We start from the raw sequence: 15,705 nt of genomic DNA, 5'->3' as shown, positions 1-15,705 counted from the left end.
TGTGGTTCCTCGTTCCCTAACATGTATCAGTATCACCATTTTACAGCAATGATGGAGGCAACTGGTGTTTCACCTGCACTGTTGAATATTCAAGTTTCTTGTAGATTTTGTCTTAGACTTCAGTTTAAATGTCCAGGATTCATGACAGGTGCAATAGTGGAAGAGCTAGATGCATGCAACACAGAACAACAGCATGGAAAGGGTAGGTCAGCAAAAAGAATGAATAGCAGCCAGAGAAGAGCTGTAGTGTAGGAAACGTGGCAGCTAATTTCCACACAGCAAAGTCCCACAGAAACCAATGTGATAAAAATCTTTTCTTTCTTTTTCAAACTTTTTATTAATTTTATGATAACAATCAGATAATCTCTTTTACAGATACTGGTAGGAGATTGCAGCAAAGTTCCACTATTCTTTGGTTATCATCCATGGGATTTCTTGCATCCACATGAAGGCAGAGATGGGACACTGGGTTAACACCTTACCAATGATTTGTCACCTCTGTAAGTCTGGCACCTCCTGAGGGCTGCATCAAGGATCAGCACGGATTGTGCATTCAGGCCTCTCTGCACTGAACTTGAAGCTACAACCTTCAGATCCAGAGGGGATAGCGTGGTACCCAGTGAACCACAGTTAACACCTGTGAACTCCATCCAAACACTGCATCTCAACTGACCTCTGGCTGACATTGTCCCTTCAACCCTGGCCTGTAGTATAAAGCAAATGGAGTGGCTTGATCAACAGAATACCATCTAACCTAAATTGCCATCAAGAGTGCTGTCCATTGTCTATAAGCAAAGGTCACCTTTCCCTGACATTCACTGTCAGAATGCGAAGCCACACAATGTAAGCATTCAATAGGACATGGTCTGTGGTTTCATTTTATTGACAACTTACCAATTGTGAGGAAATCAGAGCGATATTGACAAGTCATTCCAAATCCAAAATCTCGCCAGAACCCAGAATCTTTCTTATGTACCTACGCGAAAGAAATAAAACAAGCTATCAAAAAAATGATTCGCGTTCATCCTCCTGGAATTTCAACAGGCCTGGGATGAACACTTCTGCATTCTACAAAGCTTTATCTCAGACCATGGAGGAGAATTATTGATCACGTGCATCTACTAGAACAGCTGCCAGAGGACTCTGACGGGAAATGAAAGGTCCAGCCACAATTAAGGAAGGTGCTGCTGAATCCCACTTATTTCCCAACCTCATTACATTACAACGAGGATCACAATATCACAATAATGCACTTGACCAGGAAGAACCATGCTGGAAAGACCTGATCATTGTCTTCAACTCTATTTTCTTGCTTGTAACCTCGATTTCCCCTATTTTCCAAAAAATCTGTGTCAGCCTTGAATATATTTAATGATGTGGCTTCCACAAATCTCTGGGATACAGAATTCCAAAGATTCACAACCCTCCAGAAGAAAATTTCATCCTATTCTTTAACCCACAACCCTCTATCCAGGGACCATGGCTGCTAGTTCCAGATTCTCCCAAGGGAAACATCCTCACATTATCCACCCTGTCAAGCACCCTCAGAATCTTAAATAAAAACAGAAAATGCTGGAAATACTCAGAAGGTCAGGCAGCATCAGAACCTTTCTGATGAAAGGTCATTGACCTGAAATGTTAACTCTTTTTCTCTGTCCACAGAGGCTGCCTGACTTTCAATATTTCCAACATTTTCTGTTTATATTTCATATTTCCAGCAACTACAGTATTTTGCTTTTGATTCATCCTTCAGAGTCTTATATGTTTCAATACAATCACCTGTCATTCTTCTAAACTCCAGAGATTTGGCCCCATCTATGTTTCCCCCAAAGGCAACTCCTCCACCTAAAATCAATCTAGTGAAAGCTCACTGCACTACTTCCACGTATATCCTGCTTTCCATCAGGAGACCAAAACCATACACAGTTCTCCTTACTAATCCCTGGCATTATTGTAAGAAGTTTTCCCACTTTTGTACTCCACACCCTTGCAGTGAGGCTAACATTCCATCTTCTTTTCTCATTACTTGTTTTATCTGCATGATAACCATGTGTACGATAAGATGAACAAGCAATTCTGCTTTTCTATGGATGCTAACCAAGGACGGCCAGGGCACAGCTCTTCCTCAGTTCGTGCCATAGGATCTTTAACAACCAGCGGAATAGAACATAGAACAGTACAGCGCAATACAATGTTGTGCCAACCTTTAAACCTCTCCAAACACTATCTAACACCTTCCACCCACATATCCCTCTATTTTAAATTCCTCCATATGCTTATCTAGTAATCTCTTGAATTTGACCAATGTACCTGCCTCCACCACTGCCCCAGGCAGCGCATTCCATGCCCCAACCACTCTCTGGGTAAAAAACCTTCCTCTGATATCTCCCTTGAACTTCCCACCCATTACTTTAAAGCCACGCCCTCTTGTATTGAGCATTGGTGCCCTGGGAAAGAGATGCTGGCTGTCCACTCTATCTATTCCTCTTAATAATTTGTACACCTCTATCATGTCTCCTCTCATCCTCCTTCTCTCCAAAGAGTAAAGCCCTAGCTCCCTTAGTCTCTCCTCATAATGCATACTCTCTAAACCAGGCAGCATCCTGGTAAATCTCCTCTGTACCCTTTCCAATAAGTTGCTGTTTTATAATCCAGTGTAGTTTGTTATTTAATTAAATAAATTTGACCAATCATTTGATTTAATAATTTAATTAAATAAATTTAATTAATTATTTCAAATAAGCTACTCACCAGCTGTTGCTCAATGGTCGGGGTACCATCCATGCTGGCATAGACAATGGCAGGGTTGTACAGGCTGAAAACGACAGGGTAGAAAACTTTCTTGCCTGTAGAAAGATCACGAGTTTGTTAAATGCTGCAAATAACTGATAGGTGAGAGGGAAATTTGTACAACAAAAAGTGCTTCCAAATAACAGGGTAGAATTGCCCAATGACCCTCCTCTTCCTGTAACAGTGTAGTTCAAGTCCCTCTGATATTGCACTGGCAAATGAAGAGGGTTAAAAGGAAGCTGGGGTTAAACAGCGCACTTCAACTTAAGGGCTGTTCAAATTATGACAAATAATGGAGAAAAAAATCCAATTCAGATTCTTGACGTTTCTTACTCAATGGCTTCAATTGTGTGAATTAACCTGAGGATCTGGGAAGGTGCAATCAGCACAGCTCCAACACAGTGGAGAAATCCTATAACTCAACAACAAACACTGGTGTTGACCATTTAATAGGAGCAGTTGTTTAGATGAATGGTGTCCCACATTCCATTGACTGGATTTAAGATGTTAAGGAAGCAAATGGTATGTGGCTTTCATTGCAAGAGGCTTTGAGTGCAGAAGCAAGGATGTCTTACTACAATTTCTAGGGTAGGGACATGTTCGGCACAGCTTTGTGGGCCGAAGGGCCTGAATTGTGCTGTAATTGTTCTATGTTCTAATTATATAAGGCCTTGGGGAGACCACAGATGGAGCACTGTGTGCAGTTCTGCTCTCCTAAACTAAGAAAGCATACAGTATATTTGCCATCAAGAGACTGCAGCAAAGGTTCACCAGACTAATTCCGAGATGGTTGAACTGTTATACGAGGAGAGATTGGATTGACTAGGCCTCTATTCACAAGTGTATAGAAGAGTGATAGGGATTTCATGGAAATATAACAAATTCTGGTGGGGATGGACAGGCTGGATAAGGGAAAGATGTTTCTCTTGCCAGGGCAGGGTCTAGGATGTGGATTCAAAATCTCAGGATACGGCTATGACACTTGGTACTGACGTGAGGAGAAAGTTCTTCACTCAGGAGGTGAACTTATGGAATTTCTTTACCACAGAAGACAGGGAGGCCAAGTCATCAACTATGTTTAAAAAGGATAGATTTCTAGACACAAGAGACATCAAGGTGTATAGGAAGAGATGGGAATATGGTATCAAGACAAAGAAACAGCTTGTACTGAATGGCAGAGCAGACTCGAAGGGCTGAATGGCTCCTATTTTTTTTAAATGCTACAATAACTTGGGTCCACAAGACAAATGGTTTCAGCACTCCAACAGGAGGTGTGAAAATAGCAATTTTGCAGTTACAAAGGATCTTTGAACTATTCAGTTTATGATGTAGGGAAAACAGCAGACATTCAAGTGCACAGCAAGATTCCACAAACACCAAAGAAGTGTATGGTCATTTAGTCTAGTTTGCTTGTGATGTCTGGCTGAGGAGAAGCATGCAAGTACTGAGAACAGAAACACGTGCTCCAAATAGTGGTATAGGTTACAGCACCAACAAACAGGGCCCTAGACTTTTTTTAAAAATTCATTCTGAGGATATAGGTGCCTCTGACAAAGCCAGCATTTATTGCCAGTTTGAAATTGCCCCTTGAGCTATCATTTTAAATGACTACAGGCTCTGTGGTGCAGGTACTTTCACAGTTCTAAGGTTTTACAAGTGTGTGGCTTGCTGACCCATTCAAGGTTCAACCACATTGCTGTTGGTCTTGCCAGACTTAGGCCAGTCCAGGTAAGGAAAACAGATTACAGAATCAGTTGGGTTTTTAAAACGATGATTTTATTCTGGAGTCACAAGAGACTGCAGATGCTGGAGTCTGGAGCAACACACAAAAAGCTGGAGGAACTCAGCAGGTCAGGCAGCATCTATGGAGGGAAATGGACAGTCAATGTACTGGGTCGTGACCCTTCATCTGGACTGATTTTAATGATAATTTTATTATTACCGGTTTCTTATTCCAAATTATTTAATCACTGGAATTTAAATTACCCAACTGCTTTAGTGCGATTTGGACTCACTTCTCTGGATCATTATTCCCATCCAAAGGGTGGCAGTTGCAGCAATCCCCAACTACTAGCTTCTGTGCTCAGATTCTGGGACAGAACTTGAACCCACAATTTTCTATCTCAGATATTATCAACAAGCTGCCAAGTGACTTCCTCAGCATTAAGTGTTCAACAATTAAGATAATTCATGTGTTATACTCTCTTTAAACTCATCATCTAAAAACAGAAATACAACAGTCCTCGTTAAAATCCAATCATTGGTGACTCACCAGGCTCTGTATTTATTCTGCAGCTATTAAGAAACTCGGGAGAGATATAAATATCCACATCGCAGAAAAACATCAGCACTTCGCCTTTGTCCCAAGTCCGGGCTCCCATATCCAGACCTCGGCCACGTGAAAACTCATCAGCCAATGAAACCAAGGTGTAGTTGTGAAAGTGGGTTTCACTGCAGAGTTACAAAAACCTTTTACTCCAACATTACATTGACAATATCAAGGAACTTTACATTGCAGTTTTAAAATAATGAGGTGTTTTACTGAAGCATTACAAAGATAAAGGAAGAGCAAAGTTCTGGAAGTTCTTGATATGTTCTTATCAATTTCAAAATGAATCTAATGTAGCTCAACCTGAGAGGCCTGATGAAATATAAACCTCCAAGTGTGACAGGCTGCATTGGGTTTGTTACCCAGCAAATAATTAGTTTAATTGGTTTATCATTGTCACATGTACTGAGATACAGTGAAAAGCATTTGTTTGCATCCATCCAGGCAGATCATTCTATACATAAGTACATTGAGGTAGTACAAAAGGAAAATAAAACAGAATTCAGAATATAGTGTTACAGTTACAGAGAAAGAGCAGTGCAGGTTGGCAAATAAAATGCGAGGGCCACAACAAGGTAGATTGAGAGATCGAGAGTTCATCTTTGGCATATAAGAGGTCCATTCAAGAGTATTATAACAGCGGGATAGAAGCTGTCCTTGAGCCTAGTGTTATGTGTTCTCAAACTTCTGTATTGTCTGTTTGATGGGAGAAGGGGGGAGAAGAGAGAATGACCTGGGTAGGATCATTCTCTCTTCTCCCCACTGTCAACTATGACATTTTATACTAAAAGAAAAAGAGATATGTCCTATTTTGTTCAAGGGGTATTCTAACCAATTATTTCTTATGGTCGTTATGCACTATAAGACAATGAGACCATAAAATATAGGAGCAGAATTAGGCCATTCAGCCCAGCGAGTGAGATGTTTCTCCAGTTATAAAGGCAATCAGGAAATATTACCTCATAGAATCTCTAAACCTTCACCGATCCATAAATCTGCAGCTAAAACTCGTACATGCATTCTTATGGTTATTTTCTGAACAGTGAACGCGAGGCAGCTCACCTGGCCGTCACCTCCAGGATCCTCCTCACTTCTTCTAATCCTTCCTGGCCAAAGTAGACAACTGTAAGGTAAACGTGTCTGTCCTGCTGAATGCACACGTCCCTGAGTGAAACAATTTGAAATTTAGGCACGGATAAAATAATTAGCTAGGGACTGAAGTCAGAAATTCAGTGATGGGAAATGCAGATGCGCCAATGATACATGCTCGTGGCTTTGAGGCTTTGCTGCACTAATATTGCTATTTATTTGAAATTCTTCTGCTACTTTGCTGGCACCATCAATCCAGTGGGAACTAAACTAAATAACTGCAAGAACCACGCTGCGCTGTTATCGCACCTCCTGCATGAGTGTTGCATGCAGTCAAATTGGATACTAGGAACCATCCAATCATGAGCTCTCTCCCAATACCAAAGCTGCAAAGATTCACATCTCTAAACATCGGCTGCAGACTTCTAGGTAGGTTCTGACAGCAGGCCCCTGGACTCCAAGTATTCTGAACTAAATTTAAGAGAATCTAATCAAAGCTTCAGATGATGTTGGATTTTGCTTGCTTTCACACGTTCTCACCTGAAGTTCTGCATGAACTGGGCGAAAGCCTCGGTGCGGCCAGATAGCGGCACGATTATATTGATGATCTGATGTGAGATGTCAATCACTTCACTTTTGACCTTCATAAGGGGGCCAAATGGTCGGAAGAGAGTGACATGTTGAAATTCATCTACGAATTCTTTTTTGTAGAATAATTCATACAAGGTGCCCTTGTCCCTCTCTGTACGATAGTAGCCTGAAAGAAGTAAAAACAAATTTGAGAAAAAAAGAAAGTTAACAGAAGATATTTTAAGCTTTTATGTGCTGAGATACTGCTGGCCAACAGTTATGATTTAATCTGGATGTGTAAAGTTGAGAGGTCCCTCCTTTTTAGCCCAGCTAGACTTGTCTCCCTTAACAAAGAGGTCATTATTAAAGAGTAGAAGAATCAGAGAGGTTTTGAGGACACCTTTCCCACAAAGAGTGGTGGCTGTAGGAGTTGTAGTAGCATCTGGCAGCATTTCATGGTAATATTGCCATTGTGACCATTACTGAAATTACCTTATAACATAATGCAGCAAGATCCCTCAGAACAGGACAAGGGTATTTAATCTGAAGGAAGACAATCTGAGACAAAGCTCCACCAAACAATCAGGCCTAAAAATGAGACACTGGAAAAAAGTTCCTCAAAGTCATTGCAATCCTCCAAGCAAATAACGGTGGAAAAATTCCAGTTTTCAGGATAAGATTTCTTTATTAGTCACATGTACATCGAAACACAGTGAAATGCATCTTTTGCGTAGAGTTTTCTGAGAGCAGCCCACAAGTGTCGCCACGCTTCAGGCGCCAACAATTTCCTGACCCGTACGTCTTTAGAATGGATACAAGAGGCGTCCCATGTTCCATTGACTGGACTTAAGTCTCCCTTTTCTCTTTTACCAATCACACCCTGACTGTACTGTTAAATTGTTGACTTTTTTTAAATCCTTGTAGACCTTTTAAAATCCGACTTTACCAAGCTGGTACCTTTTCTAAAACAAAAAACATGCACTGCTCTTGTAAAGATCACATGGCATGGTGCATATGCCATGGAAGTTCTCAAATGACCTTGTGGATGCATTCTTGCATCTCCTGGATTGCTGTGGGAGAAAGAGACAAGACCACTTGATCCTTCGGTTCATCTTACAATGTTTCACAGGCAGGGGGTTACTCTGTTGTTATCACAGACAAGAGATGCCAAAAGAAAGAGCTGACCCAGGACAGAAAATTCATTAAAAGGGAAAACCCTCAAAAGGAAAGGCATTCAGTCTATCCAGATAGAACTCGCCTCAGATCCCAATCACACCACCCTGAGGTTTCTGCCTCCATTGATGCCAAGGACTATGCCACGTCTGTGGAAAAAGCAAGATTTTACAGCAGAACTTGAGAACAATAGCGGGTGCATGATAAATAGGAATGCTTACGCAGCACATCCAATTAAGACGATTATTACAGGGCCAAATCTAATTGTTGTGGAAGAGGTTTTTAGGTTCTGCTGCAGTACTTGTGGGCTGACTGCAGCACTGATGGTTCTGTAAGACGAAGAACCAGATGATGTAAACATCCAGTTGCAGGGTCTTGGCCTGACATGTTGACTGCCCATTTCCCTCCACAGATGCTGCCTGATTTGCTGAGTTCCTCCAGCATTCTGTTTACTTAACTTGTCCCCAACATGCGAAATCATCCAGTGAAAATGTTTTCCCATTGAAGCCTATCAGCTAAGGAAAACAGGGATACATGTACCCTTCCTCACATCTCATTCAAGAAGCAAGTACAAAATCCAATGCATGCTTAATACTATTATCAAAATCCTTAGGAGACTCCCTTCATTGTGTACACCAAGTTGATGTTTAGAAAACAGTTAGAAATTTCCCAATTGGTCTACAGAGGGCAGTGTACAGCTACAGTTCAAAATTAACAGCCCCAACCATCTGGATGACATAAACCATCACTGAGTGGCGAGCAGAGTCATCGGCCTTATGCCTTCACAGAAAACAGAGTGCAATCAAAACAGAATTCAACCTTTTCGGCAACCATCAGGCAGTGACAGAGCAAATTCAGCAGAGTTGATTCCACCCCCCAACCCCCCAACCCCCCCCCCCCCCCCCCCCGACCACAAACACACAATAAAGCCCACTGCTATATCGTTTCCTTGACTAGAGGCTCATCAGTGATTTGCATAACCTTTGTTAAACAGTTTCAGTTCTGTCCAAAAGAAAAAGAGGAAGATATCAAAACACTGATCCCTTGCCCAGGGAAAAGTGCATTGCATTGATTGGATGCCACGTCAGTACAAGCCATTTAACTCATCTGACAATGATCTCATCTTGCAACTGCTTCCCACTTTCCACAGCCCCCCCCCCCCCCCACCCCCAGCCATCAGGATTCCAATGAGTTATGTTGCCGTTAGAACTCCCCACCTCCAACACCACCTCCCCTCCTCCCAGAACAAATGTTATAACAAATTAGCTGTCATAATCAGTACAACGTGCAAGGGAGATCTGGACAGACAGCTCATGCAAACTTAACTCCATCAGGAAAAATAGTACAAAAATATATTTTTAAACAGAAAAAAAAAGTGCTCCTATAATCAGGATCACATTGTGTTCTTCTAAAAGTGTAGCACAGGGAAGCAGAAGGACATTAAGGTGGTTGAGTTACTTGTTAATTTAGTGGTTCATTGTGCCTTTCCTGCGTCCTCTGACCCCCAGGAAGCAGAACCCTGGTCCACCCTCCCATTTAGTGAGTGAATGGTGGCGGGCTGTTCAACCAGAAGCAAGTAGGCAGGGGGAAGCCTGGCCGTTTCCCACTCCCTCAACAGATCCAAGCAGAGGTGGTTGAGATAGACAATGATCATATCCAAGAACTTAAGGACACATGGAATGAAACATGAAATAAGTCACAATGTGCACAAGTTCAAGAACATCTGCTATAAACTGTCTCAGGTGGAAGCCAAACATCAGTTCTTGCATCATCAGTGCAACTGGATCCACTCTGAAGTGGGTCTTTTCTTGTGACATCTTAACATGCAACACGAGTTTATTCCAACATGAGTTGCCCACCCACCACCGTGCGGTGTTAGCTGCGTTTTGTGGTTGCAATGCATTCTTATTATGACACAGAAAGAAGTTATTCAGCCCATCGAGTCCATGCCAGCTTCCAACACAGCAACCCCATCAGTCCCATTCCCCTGCAGCCTTGCAACTTCTTCTCTCTTACACGTGCCAATCGACTTACCCTTCTTTGATTCTTTTGCCACATATCTACATTAAGGGGCAACTCAAAGCAATGAATTAGCCTGACAGCACATCTTTGGATCTGGAAAACCATATCACTAGGGGGAAACCCATGCAGTCACAGAGAAAACACACAAACTCCACACTGAGAGCACCCAAGGTTAGGAATTGAACCCTGATTTCTGGAGCTGCAAGGCTGCACTACGAAAGGCTGTGCCACTTTACCACCCCCCCCACCCCCGCTTCATGTCCTCATACAGGACCTGATACTACAGACATACAGGCTCCCACAATCCTTAAGCTTATCAAGTATGTCCTGTGTTTTTGGGCTTGGATTTAGATTGTCCATCCTTGGTCAGAGCATAGGCATGTTACACAGACTGAAATCTGTGTAAAATCTTAGCCATCCTGGAAGCAGAAGCACTGAGAACAAGTTCTAGTCATAGTGGATGCACATTTTTATAGTGGCATAGAGCTATACAGCACGGAAACAGGCCAACTCTTCCATGCTGACCGAGCTGTCTATCTGAGCTAGTCCCATTTACCTGCGTTTGGCCCAGATCCCTCTAAACCTTTTTTATCCACACCTTTAAAACACTGATGAATTTGTAGTACACCCCAATTCATTCAGACACATTCTCTTTCTCTGCATATTTTGCCTGTACTAAACACCCATCCCTTTAGAATTTGTAGCATAGATTACAGAAACTATATTAATGTTTCCGCACCACAATGTTTTCAAATTGACACTATTATAAGAGGAACATTGTACAATATTAAAGCAACACAATCACGGTTGCAGAATCACCTTTTGTAGCAAACCGCCTTGCAATAATCCATTTCCCCAGCCCAGCTGTGCAGATGTTTAACTAACAGTTAATATTGCGATTTTATGCTAAACCCTCAGGGTCTGAAGGCAAAGAAAGAGTCTAGTGTTCAATGTCAATTTTTAGTGCAATCGGGGCAGTGCCTTCTAACTGTACAGACTCAATGTTTACTGTAGGAGATGGACATGAGCCAGCCAGGGGAAAAAAAAAGAGTGGACTCTGGACAAAGTGTAACCAAAACTCAATCGATCTTCAGGAGACCGCCAACTGCATCAATATGTCTGCAGTTTAAGTGCACACTTCACTATGATTAAAGTCAGGCACTCCACAAGAATCTTTTTTTAAAACATAATGAAAACCCACAAATAGGTGGCATGTGGTCACCATATCGATACATTTGCATTGTATCATCATGTCTATAAACTGTACACTGACAAATGTATCCATGGAGAATAAATGATGCATTGCATTGGGAAATTGTAACAACAAATGGATACTCTAGACCATGTTTGTACCACCAAATGATACAATGTATACATTCCAAAATATGGTGTACCAGTAAAACTCCAATAATCTGGTATCCAATTGTTCAGAAATCCCAATGTTTCAGCATCTGCCTCATTCATTATTGTGTAACGGGGGTCCAGAGTATGGACCATGGTTGCGGCAGGAGCGCTTGAACGTTTTAGAAATTTACAAGCTGTGACTCACTGGGCGTTCGTTTCCTGCACCTTTACACTCAACAGGTTTACTGGAAAATTTATTACTCTACTGGTTGCAATTCTCTGGTCTGGCACCCTTGGGACCTGATTGGTGCTAGACCACAGAAATTGCCCCGAGAACCTCCTACGTAAACATACAGCTAACCCCAGGTTCATTCTGCACATCCCTTCAGTGGCCTCCCACTATGAACCAGCAGCTCCAAGTATCAACCGAAGAGATTGCCCTATCAGTTTCCAAAGCAAATCCCTTAAGTGGCCACCCACTGTGAACCAGCAGCATGTGATCATTCTCCTTGGTAAACTAGTTCTGTTCTCTGTACACATTTTGTGTTTATTTTCACATAAATCCTGTAAGGGTAAATTCTTTCCCTCCCCCATACGAAATCTTACTAATACATTAAAATGCTGCTAATACATAACGTTAATGCAGCCACCCTGGTGACTGCTCTGCAAACAAATGGCATCAGATTCAAAACATGCCTGACCATGGGAGCTGCCAAACCACAGAATGCCAGACCAGAGAGTTTCAACCTGTACTAAGCAACATGGTTAAAAAAAATGAAATAGAAGTGTGTGGTTATTAATAGGAGCAATTTCCAATAGTCCAGAAAATCTGCTACTATAGTGCCAGAGTCCCCATAGTGCCAGATTATCAGACATTTATTGTATGCGCACAGAGACAGCGCATAGTGTGGGTGAGAGAACGAGGGAGACAGAGAGAGAGAGACACAGAGAGAGAGAGAGAGACAGAGAGAGAGAGAGAATAAACTAAGGGAGATGCCAAAATTGTGAAATGCAAGTCAGATTTCTTGCTGAAACCTGAAACCAAAAGGAGAATGCCGGAAATCCCCAGCTGATCAGGCTATTTCTGTGGAGAAAAACTGAGTTAATATTACAGCAGTAAAAACAGAAAACGCAAGGAACATTCAGCAGGTCAGGCAGCATCTTGGAAACACCAAGGAAGCATCTTCAACCTGAAAAGTTAACTCTGTCTATCTTTCACATTGCTGCCTGAATTGCTGGGTGCTTGCAGCATCTTCTGTTTTTACTTCAGATTTCCAGCATCTGCAGCTTTTTGATTAACCTCACAAAAGAACTGGCCAATTCTGATACAAACAGAAAAAGCAAGTAGGAGACACAAGAAACTGCAGATCCTAGGATCTGGTGCAAAAAAAAACTGCTGGAGGAACTCAGCGGGTCAGGCAACATCTGTGGAGGCAAACGGATAGTCGACATTTCTGATTGAGACCCTGTAGTCAGGACCGCAAGTTACCCTAAATTGTTGAATTTGGTAGAGAGTTCTGAAGGCTGCAATGTGCCCAGACAGAAGATGAGGTGCTGTTCCTCTGGCCTGTGTAAGGCCTCATTCAAACAGTGCAGGTGGTTACAGCCAGAGTGGGAGTGGGATAGAGAATTCATGTGACTGGCAACCAGGAGGTTAGGTTTGCCCTGCAGGCTGAATGAAGTTGCTCCATAAAGCAATCATTTTTCCAATACAGAGGAGGCCACATACACTATACCACAACATACCAGATTGAAAGAAATGCAAGCAAATCTCTGCTTCACCTGAAAGGATGAGGTAAAAGAGCAGGTGTTGCATCTTCTTTAATTACATGGGGAAGTGGGTTGACGGAGATGGAAAATTGGACTAGGGAGTCTCTTTGGAACACTAAGAAGCAAGATTCTCCTCTATGCCAATCCCACTCTGACCACACTACCCATGGCTTCCTGCACTGTTCCAATGACGCCAAGTGTCAGCTTGAGGAACAACATGTAATATTCGGTTTGGGTACACTGAAGTAGTGGAGAGATAGCAGGGAATTGGTGGGAGTGGGGAGGTAGCACGCAAGGGTGGGCAAATACAGAAAGGGTGGCGATTGAAGGAGAGTGCAAGGGAACAGGAGGACAAAGCGAGGAGGAGAAGATAACAGTATCAGAAAATGGATAGAGGGATAAAGAGAGCTGGACAGGGCAGGGAAGCAGAACAAAGTGCCCTGGTATTCTTAGCATCTACATAAACTACCGGAATAGGCACAGGGCCTCACTTAACATCGTGCTGTGCAGCACCGTCACGCTATTGAGCAGATGCATAAATATCAGATCACAAGGTGCTTGTATGTGAAAACCTTCATTACCGTTGGATCTTTTTGAAAAAGAAGCTCCTGTTCAACTCTGGCAACCAAGAATTTTTTTTTATTTATTCATATTTTCGGTATCTGGATATTGCTGGCAAGATCAGTATTTATTTCCCAGTCCTGAATGCCTTTGAGAAGGTGGCGGTGACCACTTTCTCGAAACGTTCAGTCACCCAAAGAGCTTCATCTCACAATGCTGTTGAGGAGGAGTTCCAGAATTTAAAACCTATGAATGGAGATATACTTCCATGTCACAATTACATGAGACTTGGAAGGGAACAAACAGGCGTCAACGTGCCCGAATTCCTTGTCCTTGTTGTGAGTCACAGGTTTGGTAGATAATGTTAAGAGTTGTCTAGGTGAGTAACTGCAGCGGATTCTGTGGAGGGAATGAATGTTTAGGGTAGTTGATTCGGTAGCAATCAAGCAGGCTTCTTTGTCCTGGATGGCGTCGAGCTTCTTGCCTGTTGTTGGGAGTGTACTCGTTCAGAAAACTGGACAATGTTCCCATCACATACACTTCTTGCTGCCTCAGTAAAGCAGCCAGCATAATGAAAGACCCCTTCCACCCCAGACATCCTCTCTTCTTCCCTCTCCCATCGGGCAGAAGATTCAAAATCCTGAAAGCACATACCACCAGGTTCAAGGACAGCTTCTATCTCACTGTTAAGACTATTGAATGGTTCCCTAGCACGATAAGGTGACTCTCGACTTCACAATCTACTTCGTTATGACCTTGGACTTTGTCTGCTTGCACTGCACTCTCTCTGTAACTGTAACACTTTATTCTGCATTCTGTTATTGTTTTACCTTGTGCTACCTCAAAGCACTGTTGTAATGAATTGACCTGTATGAACAGTATGCAAGACAAGTTTTTCCACTGTATCTTAGCACATGTGACAATAATTAACCAATTTATTTACCGATTTGTGTTCTGTGGACGTTGGAAAGGCTTTAGGGTGCAAGGAGGTGAATCATTTACACAGACTCTCACCTGCTCTTGCAGCCTTTGTGTTTACGTGATTGGTCCAGTTGGGTTGTGGTCAATGGTGACCCTAGGATGTTAATGGTGGGGTCCCATCAATGGTAATACCATTTAATGTTAAGAGTAACTGGAGACATTTATTGCCCAGCACTTTTGTGGCAAAAATGTTACTTGCCACTTATCAGCCCATGACTGAACATGATCTAGATGTAAGTGTACATTTGCTGCTTCATTTGCTGAGGAATTGTGCATGGAATTGATAATTGTACAATCACCAGCAAGCATTCTACTGCTGCCTTTGTGATGAAAGGAAGGTAATCAATGAGGCAGCCAAAATGATTTGGGTCCAGGATACTGCCCTGACAGACTCCTGCTCTGCTGTCCTGGGGCTGGAATAACCACAACTATCTTTGTGCAAGGTATGACTCCAACACTGGATTCTTTATCCACTGAGGCCCACTTACTTCATTTTTAAAGAACATAGAACAGTACGGTACAGGAACAGGTCCTTCGGCCCACAATGTTGTGCTGAACTAATTAAACTAGTAATTAAGTGCCCTAAACTAATCCCTTCTGCCTATACAATGTCCCCATCCCTCTATTTTCAGCACATTCATGTGCTTATCTAAGAGCATCCTGAACACCCCCATCGTATTTGCCTCCACTACCACCCCTGGCAGCACATTCCAAGCACCTACCACTCTCTGTAAAAAATTTGCCCCATACATCTCCTTTGAAATTACTCCTTCTCACCTTAAAAGCATGCCTCTAGTATTAAACATTATTTACTGGGTCTTCTTGATGTCATACTCAGTCAAGTGCTGTCTTGATATCAAGGGCAGTCAGTCTCACCCCACCTCAAGAATTCAATTTCTCGGTCCACATTTGAACCAAGACTGTTGTGAGGTGTGGAACCAAGAGGTTCTGCAGAAATCCAAGCTGGATATCAGTCAGCAGGTAATTAGCAGGCAAGTACTACTGAACAGCAATGTCAACCACACCTTCCATTACTTTGCTGATGATTAAATGTAGACTAATTCAGCAGTCATTAG

General features: G+C 42.4%; 1 protein-coding gene across 7 annotated transcripts in view; it reads right to left on the bottom strand.

The window, feature by feature from the left end:
- Positions 1-15,705, bottom strand: part of csgalnact2 (chondroitin sulfate N-acetylgalactosaminyltransferase 2) — a 90,271-nt gene that overhangs the window by 35,654 nt on the left and 38,912 nt on the right. For all 7 annotated transcript variants that reach the window (XM_052041385.1, XM_052041379.1, XM_052041383.1 and 4 more), the window contains 5 exons: positions 6,749-6,965; positions 6,182-6,283; positions 5,063-5,241; positions 2,752-2,846; positions 895-976 (listed from right to left, as the gene is read on the bottom strand). In XM_052041385.1, coding sequence (XP_051897345.1) covers positions 895-976; positions 2,752-2,846; positions 5,063-5,241; positions 6,182-6,283; positions 6,749-6,965 — 675 coding nt within the window. The remainder of the gene's footprint in view (positions 1-894; positions 977-2,751; positions 2,847-5,062; positions 5,242-6,181; positions 6,284-6,748; positions 6,966-15,705) is intronic.

The sequence above is a fragment of the Pristis pectinata genome, chromosome 30, assembly GCF_009764475.1.
Source record: "Pristis pectinata isolate sPriPec2 chromosome 30, sPriPec2.1.pri, whole genome shotgun sequence".
NCBI classification, from domain to species: Eukaryota; Metazoa; Chordata; class Chondrichthyes; order Rhinopristiformes; family Pristidae; genus Pristis; species Pristis pectinata.
This window is presented reverse-complemented; position numbering and strand designations above follow the sequence as displayed.